Below are 13213 nucleotides of genomic sequence, written 5' to 3' on the forward strand. Positions count from 1 at the left end.
GGGAAGAAAGAATCAGCTCCCAGGGAGTCTGCCGCCTGAGGCAGGGCTGGCACACTGGGCTGGGGAAGCCTTGGTGAGCTTAAGCGGTGCTCAGGGAGCTGCCAGTGGGGGGTCCCAGTGTTCTGGAGATCCTTCTTCGTTTATGAGGTCACAGACCCCTTTGAGAACCTGATGAAAGTGACAAGTAGGCTGTCCAGACAAGTGCGCGCGCACACACACACACGCACGCACACACACACGCACACACACACTTCAGGTGTACAGCCAAGCCGCACATGCACGCACACACGCACACACACGCACACACACACGCACGCACACACGCACACACGCACACGCACACACGCACACGCACGCACACACACGCGCACACGCACGCACACACACGCACACACGAGTGTACAACCTTGCACGCAAGGCCAGGCAGGTCTGCCTTGTACAGTTGTGTGGGTTGTGCACTGCACAAGGCTTCGTCCAGCCTGAAGTCCGGCCCGCCACCCAGCCGGATGCCTGGTGTGGGGCTCCATCTGTGCAACGAGGATACCTTTCTTTCAGTTGCAAGAACATCTTATAAGCTAGTCGGGGCACTGGCTGTGGTAGAAGCAGGGCAGCCTTGGGTCCCAAGCCCTGCTGGGCTCAGTGAGCCAGGCTTGCTCTCTGGGCCTCAGTTTCCCCCTTGGAAACAGGAGCTTGCAAGGCTCCCTCCATTCCTTAAATGTCAGGATGGCCGGGACGCAGCACACAGTGGGTGCTCGGGCGCTGGGTCAGAAAGTGGCGGTATTTCCGTGCACTCCACGGGCAGGCAGGGCAGGTGCCTGTTTGTAACATAGCCAATGCTCCCGGTGGGCTCGTCCACACCTGGAAAGCACGGTTGCTTGGGGTGGCCCCTCTGACCTCTGTGCCTAAGGAACCTCAGCTAGGGCACCTGGGAGGTCCCCCACGAGGCTCCGGGTCCACAAGCCCACCCTCAGCAGCCTGCGCCCCGAGGCCCCCCCACTCCCCTTCCCTGGGGGTTGATCCGCATCCACCTTTGCTCCAGGGTCTCTCCTGGAGGAGCCCAGAGGGCCGGGGACCTGTGGAATGCCGCACTTCAAGAGTCACAGCCCCCAGCGAACCGGCGGCATTGCTCCCAGCTGCCTCCCACCTTGGGGCAATTTATGGGGTCACAAACCACCTCAAGGGTGCAATTCCTTGCCCTGGTGCCAATTGGCCCCCAAAGTGCTTTACAACCTGCTTGTAGCACCGAGAAAGGGAGCAGCCCCTGGACAGCACTTAGCCCCTGTGGCCCCGCCATTTGGCCCCCAGACCGGGGCAGCCAGGGTAGCCCAGGTCCAGCCACCTGGAGCCCCAGCTCAGCCGGGCACGGTGGCCCTTCCTCCTGCCCAGCTTTTCTGGCGGTGTTGACAGAAGTCACCTACGGTCATTTTTGAAGTAAAGCCATCCAAGTGCCTGGCCCCCCCAGAAGGATGGGAGCGAGAATCCCACCTCTCCGTGTAACACCACTAACCTCTCTGTGCTTCAGGTCCTTTAGGTGTGAAGGGGGGGGGTCATAAAAGCTAGTTTCAAAATTGTTGTGAGGATTAAATTAGATGACAGATGTCAGGGACTCAGAGAATGGTTATGATTTTATTAACATGAAAGTGGAAATTACCCAGAATCTCACCTTCAAAAGATTAGCCTGTTACTGTTTGGAGCATCTCCTTGGGGCCTTTCGCTTTCTTCTTCTTGTTTTTGTGGAAAATAGCATACATACTTAAAAAAGTAGAGCTTCACTAATAGCTTTTTAAATTGAAGTGTAGTTGGTTTACAATGTTGTGTTAGTTTCAGGTGTACAGCCAAGCGATTCAGTAATACATAATATATATATATACATACATATACTTCCATGTATTCTTTTTCATATTCTTCTCCATTATGGTTTATCACAGGCTATTGAATGTAGTTCCCCGGGCTATATGGTAGGACCTTGTCGTTTATCTATTTTATATTTAGTAGTTTATATCTGCCAATCCCAAACTCCTAATTTATCCCTCCCCCACCTGACACCGCAATGTTCACTGCAGCTCTATTTACAATAGCCCAAACATGGAAGCAGCTTAAGTGTCCATCAACAGATGAATGGGATAAAGAAGATGTGGTGCATATATGTATATACAATGGATTATTACTCAGCTGTAAAAAAAAGAATGAAATAATGCCATTTGCAGCAACATGGATGGACCTAGAGATTATCACAGTAAGTGAAGTAAGTCAGAAAGAGAAAGATAAATACCATATCACTTCTATGTGGAATCTAAAATACCACATAAATGAACTTATCTATGAAACAGAAACAGACTAACAATTTTAAGGCAAAGACCCACAGAACCAACACTCAGGCAAGAGGCAGACCCTCAGCACCCAGAAACCTCCCTCCTGCCCCCTGGCAGCCCCAGCCCAGACTCCTCTCCCCGACGTAACCACTCTTCTGCTTTTGCTACAGTAACTTCCTTGCTGTAAGCTGGACACACCTCTTAACGCCAGCTGCCCTGTGCTCTGCCCTCTCCCTCTTTGTTACGTTTGTGAATTTTGCTCCTGTGACCCCATGAACTTGCAGTCATTCATCCTCCTTTGCTGTGTAACATCCCACGGTGTGACTGTGCTACACTCCATTCATCCGTCTCCCTGTAGAGAGACATCTGGACCATTTCAGGCTGCAGCTGTAGGAACGTAGCTGCTCAGAAGGGACGGTGGGAGGGCGATGGTGCCGGGCAGTGGGACTGCGGGTTGTAGCGCACTTGGAGCTTCCACACTACCGAATGATGCCCACTGGTTTTTCTTTTTTACCTTTTTCTTTTTTTTTTGGCCACACCTTGCGGCATGCAGGATCTTAGGTCCCTGACGGGGATGGGGATGGAACCCGTGCCCCCTGCAGTGGAAACACAGTCTTAACCACTGGACCGCCAGGGAAGTCCCACCAACTGTTTTTTTGTTTTGTTTTGTTTCTTTTTTTTCTTTTTTTGCAGTACGCGGACCTCTCACTGTTGTGGCCTCTCCCGTTGCGGAGCACAGGCTCCGGACACGCAGGCTCAGCAGCCATGGCTCATGGGCCCAGCCGCTCCGCGGCACGTGGGATCTTCCTGGACCGGGGCACGAACCCGTGTCCCCTGCATCGGCAGACGGACTCTCAACCACTGCGCCAGCAGGGAAGCCCCCCGCCAACTGTTTTTTAAGTCAACGTTTTGCTCTGCATCTATGTAGAGATCTTTGAAAAGTGGCCATGGGGTCAGTGTGTGCCCACACAAAACCAAAGGCTCCCCTATAAGTGCTTGTGTGTGCAGAGAACATTTCAGAAAGGTGACATCTCTGTCAAAATCTGTTAGCAGTCAGACTGCTGGGCGTGGGAGGGGAACTACGTTTATGCTGCATTTTACGCCCTCTCTATTGTTTAATTATGTTCCCACGGGCATGTTGGCTTTATAATCAGAACGGGCTCATATGCGGGTGTCGCTTGGAAGCCTGGGATTATTAAGTGCCGTGGCCTTCTGCAAACCCACCTTGCTCCTGACTGGCAGGGCTGCCCGTGCTGTGAGGTCCAAACCATCCCCAGGAGTTGGACGTTGAGGTTGGTTTCCATTTCTCACTATGGTGAACAAGACTAGAATAAATTTACCCGAATATCCATTTTGACCCATTTCTATGATCTTTCCCTCCCTTCCAACCAGGTCTTTAAAAAAATATTATAAAAGTAGTGCACGGTCTTTAGAGAAAATTTGGGAATTGGTAAAAACAAAAGAGAAGCGTGCAGACAGAGCCCACCGCCGGCCTCCCCCACCCAGTGCCGGTGCTACCGGACTGTTTCCTCTGGTTTTTTCCCCTGCCATGCTGGGCTTGTGTTTGCCCTGAGTTGGAAGCCCCCCATACATACACTTCTGCAATGAGGGTCAGCGTTTGGGGTCACACAGTCTTCCCTCAGCTACTTAGAACCCAGGCACAGGTGGAAAGCAAGGCCATCATCTTACTGCTTTCCTCCTGGTCAGAGACAGGCCAGTGGTTGTGTTGTCTCTGACAGCCCACCCGATCCATGCTCCGAACCCCTGGCTTCTTCAAACCTTACGCAGGAGAACTGGGATGGGGGGCTCGCGGAGTGAAAGTGGTCCACCCGTGGCTTCTCAGAACGTTGGGCTAGCCTGTAGCTTGTAAATTTACCTTCACCTCACCCCCACCCCACCCCTGACTTCATTCATGCCACAAATATCTCCAGCAGCTACGATGTGCCAAGAGGATGCTAGGTGCCGCAGAAACAGCAACATTCAGGTGGACGAGGGCCCTGCGCTCGTGAACCACGAGCAGGGTGAGCATATGATGAACACACTCATAAAGAAGTCACGTTGTGTCGTGTTCTGTTGGGGTAGAAGGTCTTCTGGCATCTGTTCTCTCCCCCACCCCACCCCTGTGTCATCCAGAGAGCGCTGCCATATTGCATCACCCCGGGATCTGTGGAGTTGTGCAGTGTGCAACCTGGGCCACTGTGCATGGTGGCCCTGAGCCAGGGCCCCCGACTCACAGAGACCAGGAAGCTGATAAACAAAGCCTCCTAAGGCCTGGGTATCTTTCCAATCCTCCCTTCCTAGAAATTTCTGCATAATGGAAGAAGCCCTTAGGGAGGGCAATGCTTTTTCTCCAACGGCCTGGTTGGATTGCCGGGAGACAGAACCAGAAAGTAGCAGCAGCAACTGTGTGCCAAGCACTGTGTCCGGTGTTTCCAGGCATCATTTCATTTCCTGTTCGGAGCAGCCCTGATTCCCAGTGAGGACACCGAGGCTCAGAGAGGCGGGGGAGCGTCCCAAAGCAGGTCAATGTCAGACCCCGGGGCACCTGGGCTTTGCCGACCTTGGAGTAAACAGGCCCTTGAACTGTAAAGGGGGCGCCCCCTCCCCATTTGGAAGAGCCACAGGTGGCAGCCCCCAATTTGTTCCCTGCCCATTAACAGCCCCGACCTCTGAACCACACTGGGCGTCAAGGAATTAGAGCAGAGATATGCCACCTTTTGGGAGCTGACACCCCTCTTCTTATTTAATTCCTCCCCGCCTCCCTCAGCCTCTCCAAGTGTCAGTTGGCAAGCATCTGTCCCGTAAATCAAAGCACTCCCGACTTGCTGGGTGTGACAGGTCTCCGAGAATTTCATGGAGCCCTTTGGAGGAAGCATCGTTGTGAACCGCGAAAGCATTTGACAAAGTTAAAAGTGGCCCGGAGAGCCCGGCTCTGGAGGAGCTCAGAGCCTCGGGCAGGCGCAGATTCCATCCAGGAAGGGCAGCTCCTCTGACCCTCTAAGGAAACGTGGGGAAGGTTCCGGCTGGTGGGGCCAGAGCAGCAAGGCCATTGTGCTGGAGCCCAGGGGTCGTTGGGGAGGAAGGTGACACTTGGGGACGTGTAAGACAGCGCCGTCTGCACACCTTTGACCACTGAAGCCGCACGGACGTCCCCGCATGTGGTCACCCACTGTTGACTGATCGGAGTCACTCGACCACGCCACAGGGACCCTTTGTCTGCCGGCCCGAGTGAGCGTCTCAGAAACAGCCGGTTCAATAGCTTCTGTGTTGCGATTACAGAGAAGATCCATTTCCAGTGCAGAAAACGTAGGGAAAAGCAGAGACAAACGCAAACAGAAATAAAATGGGTGCATTATTTCTTTTAATGTCCCTCGATGCGTGTTTTTGTTCTTTTTTTTCTTTTCCCCTTGGCTTTTACAAAAGCAGAGCGTTACTCTGCATCCAGCCGATGTCTTGCTTTGCGCGCTCAGCATCCCACGGTGACGATTTCAGCTGCGGGCTCCCTCGCTCACCTAACTGCTTCCTTAGCATTGAGCACGTAGCTTTTCCCTCTGTTTCAGACTCATGGATTCTCTCCCCAGGCCTCGCCTGCTATGGGAAGCCCAGGCCCAGCTTCCAGTCGTGGGGTTTGGCCTGGTGGGACTACGCCAGCAGCGTGCTGGGGCCAAGGGTGGAGGGGGTCTGGGGAGGGTGCATTTTGAACCCACCAGGCCAGAGGGAAGCCAGGTCAATGAGCCGATCGGCCCCCAGGGTGCCTGGAGGGGAGCCCCTTAGTGAACTAGTGTCGAGAATCATCGCTGGCCCTCCGCCGGGACGATCAGCCCCCCAGTCTTGGGGGCATCTCTGCTGGCTCTCTCCACGTCTTCTCCAGCAGACCCCCTTGACCAACCCCCCGTGCACGCACACAGGTGTGTGTGCCCCCTGTCTCTGCAGGAGGACACTCTGAGACCAGCCACCCCTACTACCTGTCTCTCGGGGCAAAGGAGGAGCCGTCTCGGTTGGGGGTCATTGTGCTGTAGTGGGAAAGTTGGGACAGCATTGACCAAGGGGCCTGCTGATGGGGGGGCTGAATGGTGTCCCCCAAGGGAATGTCCAGCTGGAAGCTGTGGATGTGAACTTACTTAGAAAAAGGGTCTTTGCAGGTACAACTAAAGATCTTGAAATGAGATCATCCTGCCTTATCCAGGTGGGCCCTAAATCCAGGGACAAGTGTCCTTACAGGAGAGAGGCAGAGGGACATTCGAGACAGAGAAAAGCGGAGACAGAAGCCACGTGAGGACAGAGGCAGAGGCCGGAGAAAGGCGGCCACGGGCCCAGCGATGCCTGGAGCCCCCAAAGCTAGAAGAGGTAGGAAGGACCCTCCCTCAGACTCTTGGGAAGGAACCAGCCCTGTTCACATCTGGATCTGGGGCTTCTGGCCCCCAGACGGTGGGAGAACAGACTTGTGTGTGTAAGCCGCCCACTTTATGCTCATTTGTTACGGGCGCCCCAGGACACTGATGCGGAGTCCCGGGCTGCTGCTTGGAAGCGGCGTGGCCCCGGCAGGGGTACCCGTGTCCTCGAGTAAGGGTGACGACCCGGGGTCTCGGTAGGGCCTGGCGCGGCAGAGGTGCCTGGAAATGGCCGTTGGGGGTTGCAACAACTTGTAGTCAAAGAGGACGGGAGGCCGAGGGCCACCCCTCGGAAACATCGCGTGTGACCTGGTAGGAGGCAGGCTGCCGCTTCGCAGCATCCAGGTGCAGAGAAGCCCGGGACGGGGCTTTGGAAAAAGGCCCCTTCTCGTCGCTGCCTAAGTGCAGCAAAAGGTCGGGATTGGGGCCGACGAGACCAGCCCTCCAGACGTGCCCAGTGCCTGCACCCCAGCCCTCGTGGCCCGGCCCGCCCTGGGGCCTTGGGAGCCACCAGCAGCCCCTCCGTTCTCACGCATCCACCGCAGCTGAGTCTTGTCCCATTTCCTAGATGGGGAAACCAGGCCCCGTGCTGGTCCCCAGCACTCAGCGGGAGCCTTTGGAAGGAATCTCCAACCCCCTTGATCTGTGGTATGTGCAGCCAGAAACCCTAGCCAGAACTGAGCTGGGAGCATCTGTTTAAATGCCTCAAAACAGAAATACCTCTGGTCTCTGCTGACCTGCCAGAAAGGCAGGGCTGGAGGCCCGGGAGCTGAGGACGCCGCTCTCATCCGTCCTTCTCCTCACCCGCCTCCCTCTCTCCTCTTCCACTTCACAGACGTTTATCAGGCCATGTACATGCCAGGGCCACGCTGGGCCCTGGGGGTACGGTACTGACCAAGATCTCCACAGCCCCACCATGGAGCTTATAGACGCTGGACAGAGGGAAATACGGAAGCGATGGCAGAAACCGTCATTTGATGGTGGTCATGGTGAGTTCTGTAAAGGAGGCAAGGGTCCCTTCTGAGCTTCATTTCCTCAGCTGTGAATGGGGACAGCACCCTCAGGGCTGCCATGGCCAGAGGCACAGGCCACACATGAGCACACGCACTCATACACACACACGCGTGTGCACATCCACGGGTACACACATGCATGCATGCAGTGTCTGACCCAGAGCTGGTGCTCCGCTCCCCGGTGACTACCGGCTGTAATAAACGGTACAGAATGCTCTGGAACGCTCGGCCCAAGTTGGACTTCTCACCATCTTCTGATTCCTAAAAAGGCTGTTCCCTGTGCCCTGGACTCGGGTTTGCTTCTCAGGTAGCCCTTCAAAGAGGAGGCTGACACCCCCACATGGAATGAGACCCAGCCCCCAAGTTCGTAAACATGATCTCCCACTTTTAAAAATGGCATTGCTTATGACCGAAAGGAAGCTACCGATGGAAGAGAGAACTGAGCCGCTGTCTACTGGCAGAGAGGGGGTGGGGGAAGAGCTTCTGCGGGACTGGAGAGCTTTTGGGGTCATTCCCTAGGGAACGGCTGCCTCGGAAAACATATCCTGTGACATCAGGGAGACAACGTGACTCCCGTTTATCCAGGAGACACGCCCCTGGAAGGCCCAAAATAGCCCGACTTCTCTACACCCTACTTGGTGCTATGCTGTGGCACCGTGGGTCGGCCCCATGGCCTCCCGGGCCTCAGTTTCCTGCTCTAGAAAATGTGGTGATGACAGCGATCTTGATGAACCCACGGTGCTCTCACTGTGCTTCAACAGGAACAAATCTGGGAACCTGGTTTGGGACTGGAAATCCCTCCCGATGCACCAGCCACTGGCTCTACAATAAGCCACGAGTGGGTACCAGGCAGGTGGGTGGGGCTTTCTCCTCTATTTTTTTTTTTTTTGCATTTTATTTTATTTATTTTTTATACAGCAGGTTCTTATTAGTTATCTATTTTATACATATTAGTGTATATATGTCTATTTTTTATTTTGAGAAATTCCAAACCTCCAGAGAACTTTCCAGAACAGCACAAGAAACTCCCATACTCCCTTCCCCCGCATCACCAACATTTACCACATTTGCATCCTTACTCTCTCCTACTACACATTTTTCTGAACCACTTGAAAGTTGTGGATATGACAGTTTTATTTCTAAATACTTCACAAGCAAGGACATTTTCTACAGAACCACGAGACAAGGAGAAACCCAGGAAATTTAACCACCACAGACTGTTAACCAGCAGACAGTCTGCATTTACATTTCTCCAGGGTCCCGGTAATGCCCTTTATAGCGGTTTACTTTCTCTTGACCTTTTTTTTTAAGATTAAAAAATTTTTTTTTATTTCTAAAACACTTTTATTTTTCTATTGGAGTATAGCTGACCTGTAACGTTGTGTTAGCTTCAGGTGTACAGCGAAGTGATTTATTGATTTATTTTTTGGCGGTACGCGGGCCTCTCACTGCTGTGGCCTCTCCCGTTGCGGAGCACAGGCTCCGGACGCGCAGGCTCAGCGGCCACGGCTCACGGGCCCAGCCGCTCCGCGGCATGTGGGATCTTCCCGGACCAGGGCACGAACCCGCGTCCCCTGCATTGGCAGGCGGACTCTCAACCACTGCGCCACCAGGGAAGCCCAAAGTGATTTATTTATACATATACATATATCCATTCTTTTTCAGATTCTTTTCGCATGTAGCTTATTACAGAGTATTGAGTAGAGCTCCCTGTGCTATACGGTAGGTCCTTGACGATTATCTGTTTTATCAATATATATAGTAGTGTGTATCTATTAGTCCCAAACTCCTAGTTTATACTCCCCCCTTTCCCCTTTGGTAGCCATCAGTTTGTTTTCTGTGCGTCTTTTGTAAATAAGTTCATTTGTATCTTTTTATTTTTTTGGCTGTGCAGCACAGCTTGCAGGATTTTAGTTCCCTGATCAGGGATTGAACCCGGGACCCGGAAGTGAAAGCACCAAGCGTAACCCCTGGACCGCCAGGGAATTCCCTCATTTGTATCATTTTTTTAGATTCTACATATCAGTGATATCGTATGGTATTTGTCTTTCTCTTTCTGACTTACTTTGCTTAGTACGATCATCTCTAGTCCATCCATGTTGCTGCAAATGGCATGATTTCATTTTTCATGGCTGAGTAATATTCCATCGTGTATATATACTATATATCACATCTTTATCCATTCATCTGTCGATGGGCATTTAGGTTGCTTCCATGTCCTGGCTATTGTAAATAGTGCTGCTATGAACATTGGGGTGCATGTATCTTTTCGAAGTATGGTTTTCTCTGGATATATGATTGGGCAGGTGTTTTTAATAAGGGACTTTCAGAGTGTAGGGGGGTTTCTGTTTCAAAAGACTTTATCACAAATCCAATGTTGCACTGGACTGTGTGTGTGTGTGTTTTGGGACAGAAGGAATGTCGTTACAATAGAGTGTGTTCCTGTCCCCTCTCTGCTGCCCACAGGCTGGATGTCTTTGGGCCCATCCTTTCCCCTCCCTGGTTCTTATTTTGTTCACTTAGGAATGAGGGGTTTCTAGGAAATCATCTTTGCAGGTCCTGTCCAGCCCCAGAACTCTGAGCCCATCCATTTCAAATGAGCTGGAACAGTGCGTTCAACGTCCATAGAAGCTTAGCCTCGGGGAGCACCTACCTGTCCTTCCTGATGGTCTCTGCCTGGGCCAGGTGGGAGGAGACCAGGTTTGTGAGTTGCAGTTCCCCTCAGCTCCATTTTTCAAATCGCCTTTTTGGAAGCTGGCTGCAAAACCGCAGAACTGCTTCAGGCCCTATTCTGGTTCCGGGGAGCAGCCTGAGCCTTTGGTTAATTCTTCTACCTGATTGGAAATTAGAGTGACATGTGCCTGTCGAAACACCGCCCCTGAGCCTTGCTCCCTGGGTGACCTCATTCGGTTCCTTTCTTGGAAGCTGCTCGCCATTCCCTTATGCATCAGCGGGTCTTTACTGCCAGCCTGGCTTTGAGCCTCAGTCTCTCATCTGTCAAATGGGTCAACAGCTGGCTCTCAGTGCTGCTGCAGGAATTCTGTGTGATAACGGCCTTGACTGCAGAGCAGAGACGAGGTCTTACACGTGAGCTGAGGCAAAGGAACCGGATCTGATGGTGGGTGAAAGTCGCTGCCCCTCCTCCCCCAATGCTGGTAGGTTTCTCTCTCTATCAACTTCACTCCAAGAGGAATTCCAGCATTCCGAGGGTCACGATGAAAATGACAGCAGGCATCTCAGAGTCCAGCAGTGCTCCCTGAAATGTAATTACGGTACAGGGGGCTATCCTGTTCCAGACTTCTGGGGAAGTTCTCATGTACGCTACCTGGCTGGCCCAAAGTATCCGGCAACTGAAATGCCAACCACGCCCGCGCGGGGCCTCCCTGTCTGCATCTCTGGATGCCTCAAGTACATCCCCCAGCTGCGGGGGAGGAGCCCTGCCTCTGGGGAACCATAGGGCAGGAAGAGGCTCTGGCACATGAGGTCTGACCCATCAGAAGTGCTCAGAAAGGTTGGCAGATCAACAAAAAAATCAATACGGTAATGAAAGCCAGGGAAGGGTGTAAGGAAGGAGGCATGGAAAGAACAAGGAAAGGATAGACAAACTGTCGAACCCAGTGAATTCGCGGCCACGTCAACACCTCCTGGTTCCTTTAAATGATTCTCACAGTATTTCTTGACCACCAACTACATGTCAGGATCTGCACGAGGTGCTGAGGGCTCGGCTGTCATCTGTGCAGACGCATCCCCCACCTTCGCGGAGATGTGTCCACGAGGAGACAGATGACAGAGCAATAATGGCACCAAGAGACAACAGCCGGGTGTGACTGAACCAGGGCTGCTCTGAAGCCGGGAGGAGGAATCTCTCTTGCTGTATTACAGGGAATCAACCCAGGGGCTCAGATGACCACTCTAGGAAAATACCCAGGCAGGTGATGGGGCTGAGAAATCGGAAGGCAGGGTCCTGGCCCCGGCTGAGCCTCTGAATTTGGGCGGGCCTCTCAACTTTCTGAGAGAGTCTGTTTTGGTTTTCCCTTCTTTCCTTCTTCTTCTTTTTTTTTTTTTTAAATATAGTGTAATAATTAAGAGTTTTATGACTTGAATTCAGACAACTGGATTCAAACCCCAATTCTGCTTTTATTAGCTTTGTGCCTCTGGGCCGAGTACAGTTTCTGAGCCTCACTTTCCACATCTTTAAAATGGGTGCTGGGACTTCCCCAGCAGTCCACTGGTTAAGACTCCGCACTTGCACTGCTGGGGGAGTGGGTGTGATCCCTGGTCAGGGAGCTAAGATCCCCCATGCCCCAAGGCACGGCCAAATAAATAAATTAAAATAAAATGGGTGCTATGTATTCACAAGCACCAAGACATGGAAGCAACGTAAGTGTCAATTGACAGATAAATGGGTAAGAAGATGTGAGATATATATATATATATGTACACACACAATGGAATATTACTCAGCCATAAAAAGAATGAAATAATGCCATTTGCAGCAACATGGATGGACCTAGAGACGATCGTACTAAGTGAAGTAAGTCAGAAAGAGAAAGACAAATACCATATGATGTCACTTATATGTGGAATCTAAAAAAAATGATACAAATGAACTCGTTAACAGAAACAGACTTACAGGCATTAGGAAACAAACTTATGGTTAGTTTGGGGAGGGAGTGGGAGGTAGGGATAAATTAGGAGTTTGGGATTAACATATACACACTACTATACATGAAATAGATAAACCAATAAGGACCTACTGCATAGCACAGGGAACTCTATTCAGTACTCCGTAATAACCTATATGGAAAAGAATCTGAAAAAGAATGGATATATGTATAACTGAATCACTTTGCTGTATACCTGAAACTAACACAACGTTGTAAATCAACTACCCTTCAATAAAAATATAATCGGTGCTGTGAAAATTAAATGTAAAAACATAAAGTGCCTAGCACACTTCTTGGCACGTACTAAGGGCTTAACAAGTGTCAGCCATCCCCATGCCCACGCCCATGCCCACGCCCATGCCCATGCCCATCGTCATCATCATGACCAGCACAGCGTCTGGTATATAACAGGCATAGAGCAAAGTGAGCCCACTTTGTGTATCAAGTTTGAAGAATCGTCAATTGGTGGAGGCTGGGTTGGCAATCACAGGTCTGGGGTCCTAGTACTTTCCAATTTCAATATTTTAATTTTATCTGAAAGACATCACTACCAGCACAGCTAATGTTTTCTCATCAAGCTCCTCTTTGCTTTCTTTCGCTGGGTCGCATTCACGCCGTTGCTGCATTCTTACATCGCTACACTGATGGGTCCAAATCTTTTCCGTCGGAACATATTTCTGTTTTGATGATGGAGGCAGTGGGAAAACAGAATTCATGGGCAGGAATCAATCCCAGGAAAAACGTGCCAGCTCCTATCATCACAAACGACAAAAGTCAGGCACAACAAAACCCAGGTCCTGCCTGATGGGGCTGGGGGAGGAGCTGGCCAA

At 51.6% G+C, this 13213-nt stretch overlaps 1 protein-coding gene across 1 annotated transcript in view; it reads left to right on the forward strand.

The window, feature by feature from the left end:
• The first annotated feature begins 12716 nt into the window (after positions 1-12716).
• Positions 12717-13213, forward strand: part of FGF19 (fibroblast growth factor 19) — a 9614-nt gene continuing 9117 nt past the window's right edge. Inside the window, exon 1 of the mRNA XM_024749299.1 lies at positions 12717-12783. Within this exon, the coding sequence (XP_024605067.1) occupies positions 12717-12783 (67 nt within the window). The remainder of the gene's footprint in view (positions 12784-13213) is intronic.

The sequence above is a fragment of the Neophocaena asiaeorientalis genome, unplaced genomic scaffold, assembly GCF_003031525.2.
Source record: "Neophocaena asiaeorientalis asiaeorientalis breed wild unplaced genomic scaffold, Neophocaena_asiaeorientalis_V1.1 scaffold43, whole genome shotgun sequence".
NCBI classification, from domain to species: domain Eukaryota; kingdom Metazoa; phylum Chordata; class Mammalia; order Artiodactyla; family Phocoenidae; genus Neophocaena; species Neophocaena asiaeorientalis.